This window comes from Entelurus aequoreus, linkage group LG05 (genome assembly GCF_033978785.1).
Source record: "Entelurus aequoreus isolate RoL-2023_Sb linkage group LG05, RoL_Eaeq_v1.1, whole genome shotgun sequence".
NCBI classification, from domain to species: Eukaryota; Metazoa; Chordata; class Actinopteri; order Syngnathiformes; family Syngnathidae; genus Entelurus; species Entelurus aequoreus.
The window spans coordinates 31,604,219-31,622,855 of NC_084735.1; the positions used below are offsets into that span (position 1 = coordinate 31,604,219).

General features: G+C 38.4%; 1 protein-coding gene across 15 annotated transcripts in view; it reads left to right on the top strand.

Moving 5' to 3' along the window:
- The window catches only part of phldb1a (pleckstrin homology-like domain, family B, member 1a), a 76,043-nt gene that overhangs the window by 22,398 nt on the left and 35,008 nt on the right, over positions 1–18,637 (top strand). For all 15 annotated transcript variants that reach the window (XM_062047770.1, XM_062047776.1, XM_062047771.1 and 12 more), the window contains 5 exons: positions 1,109–1,210; positions 2,707–2,830; positions 5,356–5,526; positions 8,954–9,079; positions 11,100–12,052. In XM_062047770.1, coding sequence (XP_061903754.1) covers positions 1,109–1,210; positions 2,707–2,830; positions 5,356–5,526; positions 8,954–9,079; positions 11,100–12,052 — 1,476 coding nt within the window. The remainder of the gene's footprint in view (positions 1–1,108; positions 1,211–2,706; positions 2,831–5,355; positions 5,527–8,953; positions 9,080–11,099; positions 12,053–18,637) is intronic.

Here is an 18,637-nt window from a genome sequence, read left to right on the forward strand (position 1 = left end):
GAGTTTTTATGGGTTGGGGTTGCTAGCCCCAAGCCTAACCTTCCACCATTTCTGGTTTCGGGAAGTTTTGGAGTTGACTTGTTAGTCCCCTCGCCTAGCCTATTGTCTTCCAGGTAATGGGTTACAGTCTCATACCACGTGAGACCAGACAGACATAGGGTCGTGTACAAGCTGTCTCGGCACGTCAAGCCCAGTCAACTCCTGCTACTGTGTAGTGAAAGCCGCACCAGTCACAAACAATGAAACTGTTGCAAGCCCACCCTACCAGCAGCGTGAGACAGAGCGTAACTTGTTGCTCTGCATTATCTCCAAAGCCTGAAGTATTATAATACTCCATAGACTCCACTTTGTTGCAGGGGTTCGTTTTCCTGCTGCCCTCAGTCTCTTTCACAATGATCAATTATCAGGTGAGAACGGCATTACAGTCATTGAGAGGCATTTTAGTCCCAAGATATTTATCTTTTTTGTCAATTTGTTGATCGTATGTATCATCAATCACAAAGTTAGATTGTTCTATCGTTTTTTTTGACAAATGGGCTTTTGAAAACACGTCCTGTTTTTAATGCAATGTTTTTGGATCTTTATGTGTCCATGTGTGGCTGTTTGAGTCGTGTCTGGTTCTTGTAGAATGCTATTTCCCGTTGTTCCGATGTGACCATGATGTGCCGACAGCTGGATGTAATCTGTTGCATCTGTCTGCAGATGTAGTTTGTACCTCCGTGAGTCATCTTCGGTGAGGGCAGGCTGGCAATGTGAAGGAAATGTGACCCTCATATGTGAAGCGAGCACCTGCAGAGCTTGTCTGTGTTGTGGACCCAAAGCAAATCTGGGATTGTATTTTTTAAAACAGCAACCAACAACAACTCATGCTGTCAAATCTATGTTTATCATTCCTGCCTGGATTGAAGCGTAAATCAGTGGCACCATTCTACCCAGCAAGCTGTGGAGAAACAATCGGCCAGTATAATAGTTTGAGTCACGTGGGTTTATAACTGGGGCATGAGGCTCTCTATGGAAGCCACTGTTCCCATTGTAGTACAACTGTAGTAGCACAATTCCCAGTTCGCTCATGTATTTCCATGTGCATCAATCTCTCTGTCGCCTTCAGGATCATCAGGTGTCAGATAATTCCGACATCAGGCCAGACGGCATGGAACACGGTGGCGGGAAAAGAGTGGAGCGTGGACGAGAGACACACAAAGTCCTACAGGTGAGTCATTCATCTCATTTTAAGGACAGTAGACACATCTCGGGCTCTTACTGCTAAAAGTTGCTCTGAGCCTACTTGTCACTCACAAGAGGGAAAATGTGCAGGCTGGCTATTTCAGTGTTCTGAATGTATTATGACCTGAGTATCATTCCTTAAATTAGGGCTGGGCGATATGACAAAAAAATGTATCACGATATAAGTGTTTCATATCAGTCGATATCGATAATTATTGATAAAAAAATAAATAAAAAAAAACTATTCTAAATAAAGACCAGGAGAAAAAAGTCTGAATTTAAATACTTTTATTTTAAATATAACCTTTAGCCTTTAGAACGAGGTCAGCATTATGAAACACAGTCAAATAAATGAAAATACTGGTCGATGTGCAAATATTGACATTAAATAAATGCTTAATCCAACAAAATGTGCAAAGTATTGTAATTAAGAAATGAGTAGTGTACAACTCAGGCTTTAAAGCCATATTGGTAACAATATATGCAAATAAATAACAGTCACATTAAGCAAGCAAAAACAAACATGTCTTACAGAATATTGTAAACATCGGAATAAACTTGCGTCTGAACATTTGTGACAAAACAAACCTCTTACCCTCTTCAGTCATTTATGGAAAAATCAAACCAACTTCAGTATCTCCTTTTCCACGGATTCCCTGCACATTGTGTAACGCTTAGGAATAGCTGTCTTGGAAAAGTGCTTTCGGCCAGGTAGAACATAACGGGGGTCGAGCACGTGTATGAGATTCTTGTACCCAGACTTCTCAACTATGCTGAGCGGTAGCATGTCCTTCGCTAATTGATACACCACTGCATCCGTTATTTCTTTATAACGTTTTGAATTTTTGTCGTATGGCACTGCTGCCGAGTAATACTGTCTGCGGCAACAACAGACCACCATCTAGACGATGGTGGTCTGTTGTTGCCGCTTCGGTGCTGTTCCACTTGCACCGGCTGATGTAGATGGTTGTGGCTGTTTGATACTGCTGTACTCCAGCGGGTGAGAGCGGCTCAGGTGCTAAAATAAGTTTGTCGTGTTCCCAGACTTGGTCGGGACGACGACCTTGCAAAGTTTGCAGACAGTATTACTCTGATTCGTATCGGATTTTAAAAAATCCAAAATACTGCCAAACTGGTGACGTGACGTTTCCTTTTTTATTTACAATTTCCTCTCGTGCTGCCGCGTTCATAGTCCCGTTTCGTTTCACTCCTCGTCGTCAGCTAGCCGTTGTTGCTTTCTTTTTTTTCCCCAGTTAGCATTTCCCAGAATGCCTTGCGGTTCAGGCTCGGCCGTGATAGGTCGAGAGGCCAAAGCCCTTCTTCTGCCTACACCCCTAACAGAACTCAGTGAAATTATCGAACGTTCTATCGACCCCATTTTCTATTGATATTGATCACATGTCTATCGCGATATATATTGTTATTGTTTTATCGCCCAGCCCTACCTTAAATCTAATGAAATATTTGATTTTATTCGGACAGGGTACTCCTTTAGATCTGATTGAAACTGGCAAGTCCCTGAAAGTCCAGGCGGAGCGCCCCCACCTGGTCAGTTTGGGAAGTGGCCGCTTGAGCACAGCAATCACATTGTTGCCACTGCAAGAAGGTACTACACATTTGAGAGTCTGAGAATTCCATCCATCCATTTCTACCGCTTATTCCCTTCGGGGCCGCGGGGGGCGCTGGAGCCTATTATTAATATTAATATGTACAATATGTATTCACATGACTGTAAGCCGTAATATTTGCTTAGTTTAAAATACAAAAAAGTAATCTCTTAATGGGACAGGTTTTACTGTGGGCTCCTCACTTTTGTGTCTTTCAATCAATAATGAACACGTTATCAGTAATTAATAAGGAGGGATGGGATTTAATTAGCTTTGCTTCCTCCCTTTTTCCTACTGCTTTTTTTGCAACGTGGATGCACATTATGTTTCTTACAGTAAACTTTGTGAACATGTTCAAACTAAAGTTACGAAGGACTTAAAGTTGGTATTATTTGCAGATGATACAACTGTGTTTTGTTCAGGAGGGAACACACAAAAGCTGATACAAATAATAACAGAAGAAATTAACAAATTAAAAAAATGGTTTGACAAAAACAGACTATCTTTGAATCTCAGTAAAACTAAGATAATGTTATTTGGTCACAGTAGAAGGGAAAGTCAAACACAAATACAAATAGATGGAGTAGACATTGAAAGAGTAAAAGAAAACACATTTTTGGGTGTAATAATAGATGATTAAAATTAACTGGAAACCTCATGTAAAAATATATATAAAGTAGCAAGAAACACGTCCATAATGAATAAAGCAAATTATGTTCTGGACCAAAAATCACCCCGTATTCTCCTACAGCTCGCTAGTATTACCATATCTGAGTTATTGTGTAGAAATATGGGGAAATAACTACAAATGTGCGCTTCATTCACTAACAGTGTTACAAAAAAAAGATCAATTAGAATTATACATAATGTTGGTTGTTATAGAGAACATATAAACCCTTTATTTATTGAATCAAAACTATTGAAATTCTATGATTTGGTACATTTGCAAACAGCTAAAATGATGTACAAAGCAAACTATAACCTGCTACCTAAGAATGTACAACAATTATTCTCAACTAAGAGGAGAAATATAACCTTAGAGGAAAATCTGAGACATACACAAGAAAATCAAATTTAAAACATTTGTATGTGCGTACAACACTTAAAACCTTTAGCATATCCGTATGTGGAATTAAATTATGGAATGGATTAACCAAAGAAATCAAACGAAGCACCAATATGATTCAGTTTAAGAGACTGTTCAAACTACAAGTAGTCACAAAGTACAAAGAAAAACAATTATGATGAACATCTTGAACCTTTTTTTTATTTTTGTTTAATTTTAAGATAATGATTATTTATGTATTTAATATTTGTTTACTTCCTATGATATATCATTTATTTATTTATGTATTATGTATTTATTCACTGTTCTGTTACAAACAGAGAACAAACAAATGGGATAAAATTGCTATGATATGAAAAGGAGTAGGATTAAATAAGCTCTGCTTCTTCCTACTCCTTTTCGGATGTGCTGTAATGAAACAACTGGAAATATGTAATGCATTACATTGTATCGTATGTATGTTTGAAATAAACTGAAACTGAACTGAACTGAACTAAATGTACTATACTCATACAGTGATACTTCAGTTCACATCCATTCCAAAAGGTCCAAAATGTTTCCATTGGAATTATGTAAATCCAAATCTGTTTTATAGACATCCACAAATACCAAAAAATAAATTTTATAGAAAATAATTATATATTTAAAGAAAATAAGTGTTTTGAAGAAAACAAGGCGAAATAGATCTACATTTTTATTTTTATGAAAGACTCATGTTGACGATGACTGCGAGCAGGCATGAGGTAGAAGGGTTAGGGGAGAGGTCCTTTGCTGTGAATTATTTCCTGAATTCAAGAATATTTCCCAAGTTCTTTTATCTACGTGCTGGCACTCGCAACTTTCTTTGGCCTCACTGTGTCTTATTTTATAGCCGCACTCAATGAAAAAAAGCCCAGTGACTGAGCTTGGGATTCTTTGTTTGGACACAAAATGATACGCAGGCAAAGGGAGTCTGTTACGCGCAATGTTTGGCCGTACGATAAACGATAGCCTGTATGGGAAAACCTCGGTAATGTTTTGAGGAAACCTAATCATACAGAATTGAGGTACCACTGCATTCTAAAAAGTAAATAAAACAATAACACTAGTTACTTGTCTATCAAAGTACACCACTGTATATAAATTGCACTTGCTTCATAAACATGAGCTTAGATATCCCACTTCCGAGATCTACAACCTAATGAAACCTTGCAGTCTGAGTCACCTAATCGAATAACTAACATCTGATATGTGCCACGCTTAGCACATCCCCACAGCGTTCCTACCACCTGTCAGTCAGCGCTCAACTATGTGTTGACTACATTTGTGACTCCACCCATACAGTCTTGACCCCTGTTACGCGTGAGCTTTGGCTGGCTTTGAGCCTCAGACCTAAGAATACATCACAGAGGTATTCACGAGTCCACGTGGACATCCAGTAAATGACGCTGGGGACATGTTGTTGTTTTTTTGTTGCAGGGAGAACAACATTAGGCAGCGGAGAGACAGACATACCTCTGCAGGGTCCCGGCATTAAAGCGCAGCATTGCTACATTGAACACCAGGCAGGCACCATCACTTTGTACCCATGTGGAGGCCAGTGCTGTGTAGATGGACTACACGTCACTAAACCTTACCGCCTGTCACAAGGTATAGTAAAGTCTTGCTTCCCACATTTAAAAAAAAAAAATAATGATTCAATATACCTTCTCTTGACAGCTCATTGTTTTCTTTAAATTACTAATTATGAGACAATACCAAACTATACAATAACATGCATACTTAGGGTAGAGAGGGCATCAGCACAGTAACGCCCCCAAGCTCAACCTTTCTTTGGGATGTTAGCCAGCAGCTACACTGGATGTCATTTGAAGCCAGCTATCAGCCAGTGTGTGTGGAGCCAGCAGCTGCTCAACCAATCTTTGCTTCATCTAAAGGACACACATGGAAGTCTGACACGAGGAAATGTGTTTCATTTATCCAAATTGGATTTCTAACACCTTATTCAACTCCTTGTGGAATACTTTTTGGATGTAAACCATCATCTCAGGAATTAGCCAGTGGAACACGCAGTGAAAGTCATATTCTCTCACTTTTTAATTCCACGTGAGTTTGAACTTTAACATTGTATGACTAGACAAATAGCATTGTAATAATTAGTTTGTTTAATTTGTTTTGCTGTGATAATGACGCTTTAATAACGTTTGATTGACACGGTGCTGTCAGGCTATGATGTAGAACTGCACTGCAGCCTACTTGGAGATGTTTGCAATATTTTTGTTTCTTTATTTTGCTACATGAGAGTCAAATAATTAGAACCAGCTTTCACTGTAATACAGTGCTGTTGTTCACAACAAGAATACACCGTGTATATATAATAAACTGAGCACTATTACCCTTGTAAAGGCAGAACTTGTGTCTGAAGTTGGCTTATAGTGTATGGCAGTATTTATCATTCAAATACATTTAGGACATAATCATAAAATGGATAGTACTTTGTGGCTAACATCACAGGGTGTCCATGCTTTCTTTTGCTGTGTCCAAGATTTGTAGCCGCATTGGGCTACAAATCTGGCCGGGGGCCGAAAGTCAACTGCATATATAGTAACTATATATATATATATATATATATATATATATATATATATATATATATATATATATATATATATATATATATATATATATATATATATATATATATATATATGTATATATATATATATATATATATATATATATAGTAACTATATATATATATATATATAAATATACATACATATAGTTGTATGCATACATATATATATATATATATATATATATATATATATATATATATATATATACATATATATACATATATATATATATATATATATATATATATATATATATATATATATATATATATATATATATATATTTGTATATCTATATATATATATATATACATATATATATATATATATATATATATATATATATATATATATATATATATATATATATATATATATATATATATATATATATATATATTTGTATATCTATATATATATTAGGGGTGTAGCGGTACACAAAAATTTCTGTTCGGTACGTACCTCGGTTTAGAGGTCACGGTTCGGTTCATTTTCGGTACAGTAAGAAAACAACAAAATATAAATTTTTAAGTTGTTGCTCAGATTAAATAAAATGACAAAACTTTTCTTCTACATATAAAAAGTGCAACATTAAACAGTTTCAAGTCAACTCATCATGCTTAATTTATTACAGCATTTGGGAAGCCTGTAGTTGATTTTTATTATGTAAATGTTATATTTTTATCAACATGTGATAGCAGGGACCCTGCCATTCAAAACTAGGCTGCTCCATTACTAGTGATTAATGTAACTATAGCTGAAAAAATAGTACAATAGCAATAGGAGAGACTATTCATCCCTGAACACCATGGAGTTCATGTAGGCTTAATGATGCAGTTACATTATTATATCAACTATCAGAGACAGAAACTGCAGCTGAACACCTGCTCATCACGAGCACTGACACCATGCGCTCTGAATACGCACTGCTGATTGGCTGTTACCGCTCTGCGTGTAACCAATCAGATAGTTGTGTGGGTGGGACAATGCTGCGTGCTGCAGAGTACTGACAGAGACAGACAGAACGAAGCGGAGCAACTTTTTAAGACTTTAGCTCAGGCGGCTACTTAATATGTTCGTGTGAAAACTCGTTCGGTACACCTCCGAACCAAACCGAAACCCCCGTACCGAAACGGTTCAATACAAATACACGTACCGTTACAACCCTAATATATATATATATATATATATATATATATATATATATATATATATATATATATATATATATATATATATATATATATATATATATATATATGATTGTATAATTAATAATGAATACAAATGGTTATTAAAAGTATGTGGAAGTTTGACTCCTACCTTGTTTACCTCCGTGACGACCTCCTTAAAGTTTTGTAATCAATTAGAAATATCAAGCAGCTAAAATGTGGCAAAAATGGATAAGTGTGGAGAGAGTGTTTTGCATTTTTCCCATAATGCATTGTGGTGGATTTAAATGTGTTTAATTTTGAATTATGAATGGTTCTTGAACGTTTTGTACAATATCGACACATTTCAGTGAACAGGTTGTGTTATGTGACCGTATGTTGATTTGAAAAAAAACAACATTTATTTGCGCCATGAGTGGAAAAAAAGGTTGTTTGGATTGGGTCATACAAGTGAATGCTGTGCTGTGAATGCTTCAATGTACAATTCTTTGTCAATGACCTGATTTACTCACATTGTCAAGAAGATGGCGGAAAAGTTGCGTCAATTTGACTGTCCGATATTCAAAATTAAGCTGGAGGTACCACGCAGGCCTAAATCCTTGTTAAATTCCTGGTGTCTCTTTGGCCAATTTGAACACCCCTGCTCTAAATGGTTAAAGGTGTAACAGATGCCGGCTAGCATAGCTGTGCGATATTAAACGTCACTCTCTGACACCTTGAGAGATGTGCTGGACAATGAGTTGACAGCCTAGGGCTTTTAGGTCATTGGCTACCGCGGCTTGACTAAACTCTTAAACAGTAGGGATTTTTGGACACGGGATCAAGACCAAGGGAAGTCGACTTGCGCTACAAATGCACACGTGATAATAATACCTACAGAAGGAAGACGATTCATATTGGCCCCATTTGTTGCAGTTTTTACCTGACACATGAAACGTGACAAATTTGGGGGTGCACTATCCACTTTCGCCGCCAGACTGCAGTAGACTGCTGAATACCTTAAAATGTGTTTTGTGTTAATTTCCATCATTGACCATAGCGTTAGTTGCTATGTAGCGTGGCGCTTTCCATCGTTTTCAGCAGACGGCATTGCAAAATTATTCCTCTCACGCGAGATCCACCCAGGAATGGGGCCTTGAAGGTATCCCTTCCCTCCTGTAATACATCAATAATTGCCTTGTACAGCATGCAAATAATGCACTTACATTTACATGAAAATGTATCCTCTCAAGGTAAGACCCATGAGATCTTCTTCTTTCTTGACAGGCTGCATGCTGTGTTTTGGTCAGTCTACGTTTTTCCGCTTTAACCATCCAGAAGAGGCCCTGAGGATGAAGAACATGCTACCTGGAGGAAGCCAAGCACTGAGCACCTCTAAAACACAACCTTCTGGTAAAGACCTGCTGCACTACTATCTCCATATATGAAACCTATATATGAATATATAATATATAATATATGAATCCTCCTGGTACCCTAGCACCTCCAAAACCCTCAAATCTAAACTCCAAACATCTCAGAACAAGCTAGTCAGGTTACTGCTAGACCTCCACCCCAGATCCCACCTCACTCCTACCCACTTCTCTAAAGTGGGCTGGCTCAAGGTGGAGGACAGAGTTAAACAACTAGCACTGAGCCTAGTCTATAAAATCCGCTACACCTCCCTGATACCGAAGTACATGTCAAACTACTTCCTTAACGTAAATGACCGCCATAACCACAACACCAGGGGGAGCTCCACTAACCACGTTAAACCCAGATTCCGAACTAACAAAGGTCTTAACTCATTCTCTTTCTATGCCACATCAATGTGGAATGCGCTCCCAACAGGTATAAAAGAAAGGGCATCTCTATCCTCCTTCAAAACCGCAATAAAAGTTCACCTCCAGGCAGCTACAACCCTAAACTAACACCCTCCCCGGATTGCTAACAATCAAATGTAAACAATCAAATGCAGATACTTTTTCTTATGCCTTCTGATCTCTCTCTCTCTCTCTCTCTCTCTCTCTCTCTCTCTCTCTCTCTCTCTCTCTCTCTCTCTCTCTCTCTCTCTCTCTCTCTCTCTATGTCCACTACTTGATGTCCATATCCTACCCCCCTCCACACCCCTGATTGTAAATAATGTAAATAATTCATTGTGATTATCTTGTGTGATGACTGTATTATGATGATAGTATATATGATAGTATATATCTGTATCATGAATCAATTTAAGTGGACCCCGACTTAAACAAGTTGAAAAACTTATTCGGGTGTTACCATTTAGTGGTCAATTGTGCAACCTACTAATAAAAGTCTCAATCAATCAATCAATCAACCCAAATTAGTCAGTGACAAATGTGCGGATAAGCATAAGGAATTTCTTCATTGTCTATTCTGGGCACTCGTAAAAGCCTGAATTCCTGCCAATGCTTCGTGGGGACTGTTGGACAATGACTGGATTCCTCAAAGTAGTTCCAAGAAACACAACAGAATTTAAATCCAAAGGAATGTATAGATGCTGTATCTCCTTCTGAGGTTAGTGGTCGGGTTTGGATGAACTTTTGGTCAATCATCCTTAAGATAATGCAGAAATAGCTTGTTGGGAACTCATTATCTGTGGCCTACATTCAATGGGACTTGGTCCATTTATTTCCGCCCATTACACTTGAGGTGTGTCCCCGTTGTTAAATATGATTATTGTTTCAGATTGGTCTAAAAAATCTAATTTTGCAGAGCAAATATTTTTTTATTAATTTTAATTATTATGTCACTAGACATTTCCACAGTATAATGATCTCTTTAATAGTAACGTCCAACAATAATACAGTTTTTACTGAGAACTGCTTCATACCTTTTTACCTCTGTTGTGTAGCTAAAAAGGGTAACAAACTTATTACACTCATGTATAATACAGTAAAACAAAAGGACGTGTACAGTATATGATCGATCTCATTAATCTGTTAAATTGTGCAAGTGTACTCAATGAAGTGCTTGGTGAATGTGTAAACGATTGTGGCTTATTGACTCCTTTCAGTGTTATTTAGTCCATTCTTTACTGACCTTATTGGACAAAAAGAGCCGTAACGGCACCACACCCTGCCCGGCGTTGAGCCCATTCTTTCCTGACCAAGCCCTGATTCAAATGAGGCACACGGCTGCAGCTTTTATATTTAGAAGCTGCAGATCCCTGAAGGATTACAACACAACTGAGCAGCATAACAGAACATAGGCCCCGAGACGTCTATCACTATCTTAGTCAACAATGTGAGTGTACATTCAAGATGGGGTAGTCTTCCTTTTAAGGTGACACAGAGTAGATTCCTCCTTTGTTTGTTTACTTGTGTTTGTGCAACTGTCCTCCTGAGTCTGCCTCTTTGTTTATTTAACGGCAATCCTCATACACAAGTGTTTGCATGTCTCCCTCTTGCAGACTCCCACAGCACCCTGAATGGGAATCATCAGTCTTTTAACACCAACGGTGGCTCCAAAATCAGCAGCCAACTAAAGGACACCCATGAGGGTCTCTCGCAGAAGGTGCCATCATCTCCAAAACCTGAAAATGTGTCACTTAATCAGCCCCTTAAGGGTATTATAAATGGTAGAAGCAGCAGTACTAAAGAGGAGAACAGGACTTCTGTGGGAAAGACTCCACCTGTACCTCTCCGGTCCAACATGCCTTTTCCCCATCCACGAACTTCTCTCTCTGTGACTTCACGTTGTACTAATGATGGGCAGCGAGCACCAGAGAGCCCAAAGCTTCTTAGGAATGTCAGGTCAGAGGTCACGTCAAGCCCCACATTGCCCAGCAGGGGGTCAGGACAAAGCATAGGTCACCACTCCTCACCGGGGGCTCCATCTAGCCCACGTGCGAGAGGTTCCTCCCTTCAGAGGAGACACCCAAGTCCCTTGCGAGATCAGTTCGCCCATGCTGATGCCCAGCAGAGGCTCAGAACTCCGGAGCCGGCAGGATCCACTAGTCGTCCCCCTCTTAGCCCTTACTCATCTCGCAGAGGGACTCCAGGATTGCAGAGCTTCACCGCCCAGGAGAGCCCGCAGAGTCATCGCAAAGCTGCCTCTAAAGCTGAGGCCATGAGGGTGTTGTATGCCCAGAATCCATCCCCGGTGACCACACAGGAGCCTGGAGGAAGACAACAGGCTAACTCCAGCCTCATCTCAGCTCCGATGTCTGGCTTGTCTCCTTCCGTGAGCCCTCACAGCCAAAGAAAGGCCTCCTGCAAGAATGGATCGTCAAACAATCTGATGCTCTTTAGCCGGGAGCGCAAAAACAGCATCTCTGCCATCAGCGACAATGAGGATGAACTGTTGGAATACCACCGCTGGCAGAGGGAGGAGAGGCTACGTGAGCAGGAAATGGAGAAACTGGTAAGTGACGTACCTTAGGACAGTCATCATGTTTTGGTTTGTGTAAGCTAACTCTTCTACAGTGACAAAACCTGCAGCACTACAATGTGGCCCCTGCTATTGTTTTTTTTGTGATAAATTCAGTTAAATTGTATTGAATAACATTTTATTTCATTTGGGTGGGACATGGCATGTTGATGAACATTTCTCTACAGTTTGCATTGAAATGTAAACACACTGAATTCTAGCCCAACACTAGTTTCCATTCGTAGTCCCTACTAGGGTTGTATCGGTACCAATATGTATTTCGATACTTTTCGATACTTTGATACTTTTCAAATTAAGGGAACCACAAAAAATTTCATAATTGGATTTATTTTTACAGAAAATCTTGTGATACTTTAAACATACGTTTCTTATTTCAATCAAAAAACAATTTTGGCATCAAATAACATAGTGAACGTACTAGACAACTTCTCTTTTAGTACTGTAGTAAGTAAGCAAACAGGTAACAAAGGCTCCTAATTTGTCTGCTGACGTATGCAGTAACATATTGTGTCATTTCCCATTGTATTATTTTGTTAAAATTATGAGGGACAGGTGGTAGAAAATTGATTTTTAATCTACTTGTTACTTTACTGTTAATATCTGGTTACTTTCTGTTCTAACATGTTCGATCTACACTTATGTTAAAATGTAATAAGCACTTATTCTTCTGTTGTTTGGATACTTTACATAAGTTTTGGCTGATACTACAAATTTGGGTATCGATCTAATACCATACTTAAAGTCCTCCTGTGTCCAGGCACATATTGCCTGAGTTTATAAAAAAAAAAAAAAAGACAATAGATTTTGTGATAATAAAATTATCGATGTACTTCTACTTGGTATCATTACAGTTGATATTTGTATAGATTTACCCATTTGTTAGCATTCAGGAGTGCTAGCTCACTGTTAGCATTTAGCTATTGTAATCCTCCTACAGTGTGTAGTGAAGCTTGCTTAGGTATTCCTCACCCTGTAGGAATGATTCTTGTAAAAACATGGTTTATTTGTCACCAATATGTCGAGTATTAGTGATTCAAAAGTAGCACTGTGGAGAGATGTTAGCCGCTAGCTAACTATGTTTAAAAGCACCGCTTGCAGAACGGCGCCTCAGTGTTTATAGCTTCACCTTTATCGTTAGTTTTTAAGCCAAAATTCGTCCATTCTCCCCCTTCTGTTTCCACCCTGTTTACGCTTGTAAGTGCTCTGTGTGTGTGTTGACTCACATGCGCCTCTGCACACATTACCAGCAATGTCATAACGGCACGCCATTATGTCCATAACAAAAAAAAAACTGGTATTTTTCAAAGGCAGTATAATACCTTTTTTAATTCATAATATCGTGGTACTTTATTACAACCGGTATACCGCACAACCCTAGTCCCTACACACGCAAACAGACAGGGCTAAAACATTACAAGTACATTACAACACAATGACACATAGCAATACTCAATAATGCCTCAGAATAGTTCCTCGAACCCCACCCACACAATTTCATACACTCGCATTAATTTGATGTTTACTAACGAGTACATTTCTGGTTTGTCCATAGCCATTTTTACACCATACGGGGGCGCTGTTACTAACCCCATAAGTCAGATTGACTTAGAATTTCTCACACAGTTTGATGCGCTCTGCAAACCTCTTCTATGATTTTAAGCTGTTTATCTGAATCACCATGAAATTTGGTACACACCTCTTGGGGACTGACAAGCACGTCTTTAAAATGTGTGCGTTTATAATTTGGTAATAAAAGAGCAACATAGTAAAATATAATAGAATAATGATATAAACATCTACACAACTGCAAATTACAAACACAGTGAGTGTGAATGTTGTCTGTCTATCTGTGTTGGCCCTGTGATGAGGTGGCGACTTGTCCAGGGTGTACCCCGCCTTCCGCCCATGTGCAGCTGAGATAGGCTACAGCACCCCCCGCAACCCCAAAAGGGACAAGCGGTAGAAAATGGATGGATGGATGATAAACATATGATTTAATTGATACTGTATGTGATTTTTTTCATACAGCTCTTGTATTGCATTGTGCAGGTGTACCTAATGTTTTGGACGGCCCAAACTTTTGATTCAAGTCAATTACCAAACAAACAGAAACTTTCTCTTGCTTCACTATATATTTAAAACTAACTGTAATGTAATGACACTTGCTTGTGCAAACATGTTTTTAAAGGGTATAAATATAGTTAAGTGAAGAAGGGATCATGGCTTCTGGCATGCGGACACCATATCTTGTCTTCACATCATGGTGCACAGGCACTATCTCTCCGCCATACAGTGTCACTGTATGGGGGCGTGTAACAGTGACGCCCAGGGAGCGTGTTTCTGGTTACCGCTCATCGCTATATTTACAGGTGACCTAAACGTGGCGTTTACGTTCAAAACCCATATTACATTTTGGTAGACTGCATACTGGCTAATGCGTCATTCATCCACACCCACTCGCCTCCACCCATGCAGCCCAGCTGGCCCCTTGACAGCTGAGGAGACTAAAGGAGCCAATGGAGTGTATAGGGTCTATTTCAGGAACTCAACAGTTTCTGGTACCAAATAAAAGTTACAGACGATGTGCATTTCGAAAGGACAGACTTAAATATTAGGTAAGCAACTTTTGACTGACAGCATTGGAGGGCTATTGATTGTTTATTATAATATCTTGGTTTGGTGTAAATTGCACAGCATCAGACTGAGAGTTGTTTATTCTCTCAAATGGTCTAAAACAACCAAATAATTCGAAACATTATATGTATTAGAACATTAGGTTTGTAAATGTATTGGATCTCATTAGATCTGCAACTGTACTTAATTGTGTGACCAGTTACACAGGCTTCTATTATTTATATACATTTGCTCAGAATCATCTGAATCCTTCAATTTTCGCTGTACAGTTCGATAGAATACTGTACATACATGATAATATGGAATTGTTATTTTCTAAGTAGTCAACTATGCACTTCTTTATTCAGTGCGGTGTGGAACCTTAGGAACTGAATATGGGGTGGGGGGGTTGCAGGAAATAGTTCCGCTCTGTTGGGACACTTTAAATAAGCAAGTATCAAACTAAGCAGCCAGGAGATACAGCAGGAACATGTATTTGTAATTGTAAACAATAAGAGTGGCAGGAATATTACTATTATGATAATATTGTTAAGCCAAATAATTAAAAGTAGAGTGGGTAGACAGATTATAAGTTTAAATTGATAAAAATGTCCAATAATAATGCAGCTGTTATAAACAGAATTACCTTGTTGATAAAGCAGCTATGAAATGGACATATATATTACTGGGTAAACTTATAGACCATAAAGGACAAAGAGAGGATTTCCTCCCAAATTCTGAGCCATAAAAAGTTTCATGTTGCACTTTACTGCTTGATAAAAGGAAAGGTCACTGCAAGGAAAAAAGTGCATGACAGAGTAGAAAAGTTAACTTTAGATGTATTACAACAGGGTATGTGCATATTTCTGCTCTTTCAATGCACATTTTTTCAAACGACAGCTAAATGTTACGAGCTATTGAATCCAAACAGCTGTGCATCTTTACGACCTGTTTACTTAACATTTATTGCAAGTAAGCTCCATACTCTGAAGTTCACCCAGGGAGTTTCAGCTGTAATTGTAACACTTTTCATCAGGAAGTTGAGGACCACAACAGAACTTCGGCACTCTGAACTATAATTTTGCTTTGCACTTTGTGGTGAGCAACCTGCAGCATTTAAAATACCAGCTAAAAGTAGCAGTGTTTGTTTTGCAGGCCCAGTTGTTTTTTTGCTCTAACTCTTAATTTGTGTTCAACTGGAATGATAATTATACATTCTGCTCTTATTTTGGTGAATGAAAGCATTGAATTGTTCCCAGTGATGAGAGTTTGTCCCTTCGGGTAGTATTAAAGATGTCCGTATTATACACATTACAAACTGCAAAAAATGATATTGATGATGCTGCACGGTGGCTAAATGGTTAGTATGTTGGCCTCACAGTCAGGAAGTTGAGAGTTTGGATCTCTTTTTGGCATTTGTGGAGTTTGTATGTTCTCCCTGTGTGTGCGTGATTTTTCTCCAGGAACTCAGACGTCTTCTCGCATCCCAAAATATGCATGCTTGGTTAATTGGAGACTCTCCAATTAACCTCCAATTTACACTCTAAATCAGGGGTCCCCAAACTTTTTGACTCGGGGGCCGCATTGGGTTAAAACAATTTGGCCGGGGGCCGGGCTGTATATATATATATATATATATATACATTCCTCGCGCACTAATTGACTGAAAGAGCGCGCACTTGCCCGACACTGCGGCGCGAGCGTGCTGATGTCACGTTATTAATGGGAAAATGCATTTTTAGACAATATGATTTGCCTGAGCGGCTAGGAGACACCAAGAGTAACACGCGGCAGAAAATGGATTAGAAAGGACAGATTAAAAAAAAAGTAATTAAAAAATAAAAATAAATAAATAAATATATATATTTTAACTTGGGACTTCCTGCAGGCCAGATTTTGGACGCTGGCGGGCCGTAGTTTGGGGACCCCTGCTATAAATTGTCCATAGGTGTGCCGGTAAATACTTGCTTGTACTATATATATACACTACCGTTCAAAATTTTGGGGTCACCCAAACAATTTTGTGGAATAGCCTTCATTTCTAAGAACAAGAATAGACTGTTGAGTTTCAGATGAAAGTTCTCTTTTTCAGGCCATTTTGAGCGTTTAATTGACCCCACAAATGTGATGCTCCAGAAACTCAATCTGCTCAAAGGAAGGTCAGTTTTGTAGCTTCTGTAACGAGCTAAACTGTTTTCAGATGTGTGAACATGATTGCACAAGGGTTTTCTAATCATCAATTAGCCTTCTGAGCCAATGAGCAAACACATTGTACCATTAGAACACTGGAGTGATAGTTGCTGGAAATGGGCCTCTATACACCTATGTAGATATTGCACCAAAAACCAGACATTTGCAGCTAGAATAGTCATTTACCACATTAGCAATGTATAGAGTGTATTTCTTTAAAGTTAAGACTAGTTTAAAGTTATCTTTATTGAAAAGTACAGTGCTTTTCCTTCAAAAATAAGGACATTTCAATGTGACCCCAAACTTTTGAACGGTAGTGTATATATGTGCCCTGTGATTGGCTGGTGACCAATCCACTTTGTCCCCAACTCTCGCCCAAACTCCAACTCACACGTGACTGTTGGTTAAATAGATGATATACAATATTAATGATACCAATATGGCTGTTTATAGAGGTTTTAATACTATCGTCATATTGTGATATTGCATGTTAATGACACATTCTAGCAATGTCCCGCAAATTTGAGAGGGCGAACGCGTCCTCAACGCAATGTAGCGTCTGCGCTGGCGGCTAACATCCCTTCACAGTGCGAACCCACTTAAAAGTCAGTAATTCTTGCCTCAATAGCGCCCATCAAACTAAGTCTTTTACAAGTAGCATTCTTACTGGAGGTGGAAGACCAGCTAAACATGCTACACGACATACCATAGGAGGATATGCTAACCCCCTATTCTTAAACCCCCATAAATAATTTGGTGGGATTTTTTTTATTTTATTTCATTTTTTTTTTTTAAATGCAGAACAATTCTAGATAAATATGCAGGAATAATTATAAGTTTAAATAAGTAATAATATAACCTATAATCATAAATAATTTGAAGACCATTTGTCAGCGCTTATTATCCAATCCGTTCCATACGTAACGCCCCCATTACTATACTGAAAGTCCAGTCCACATTTTCACTGTTACCTTGATTTGTAATACAAAACTCATAATAAGAACGTCTATACTATTGCTGACAGAAAAATAACTTCCATACTGTATGATAAGCAAATCACACTATTACAGCTTTGCAGCATATTTCTCTGATTAAAAGTTGTGATCAAATATGTAATCATTCAATGAGTTTAACATGATAAGTATCAGCATCAACATTAGAATGACTTTTCATTTCAATGGACGTGTAGATAGAACCAAACAGAAAGGAACCATATATTAACGTTAAATTAGCAAGTAGGTTAATATTGCATCGTGCTTCAATTAAAAAAAAATAATTCTGAGCATATTTTACAACATTTTCTGCCCTAAATTCAGTATTTTGAATGAACTGAAAATATCAATACTACAGTAGTATTGGCCTCTAGAAGAGACCAAACCAATCAGTACCATGGCCACTGATTGGCTCATGGATTAAAAGAGTGTAGTGTCTAGAGCAGGGGTCACCAATGTGGTGCCCGCGGGCACCAGGTCGCCCGTAAGGACCAGATGAGTCGCCCGCGGGCCTGTTCTAAAAAAAAAAAAAAATTTTTTAATTTAAAAATTTTTTTTTTTTTTTTTTTAAATTAAATCTACATAGAAAAAACACAAGATACACTTTCAATCAGTGCATCAACCCAAACAACCTCCCCCATGCACACTCATCCACACCCACTCACACAAAAGGGGTTATTTCTTTCTGCTACCAATATTCTGGTTCCCACAACATAGACAACACATCTGCAAGGGACACAGTCCCTGAAGCACACATAATTGT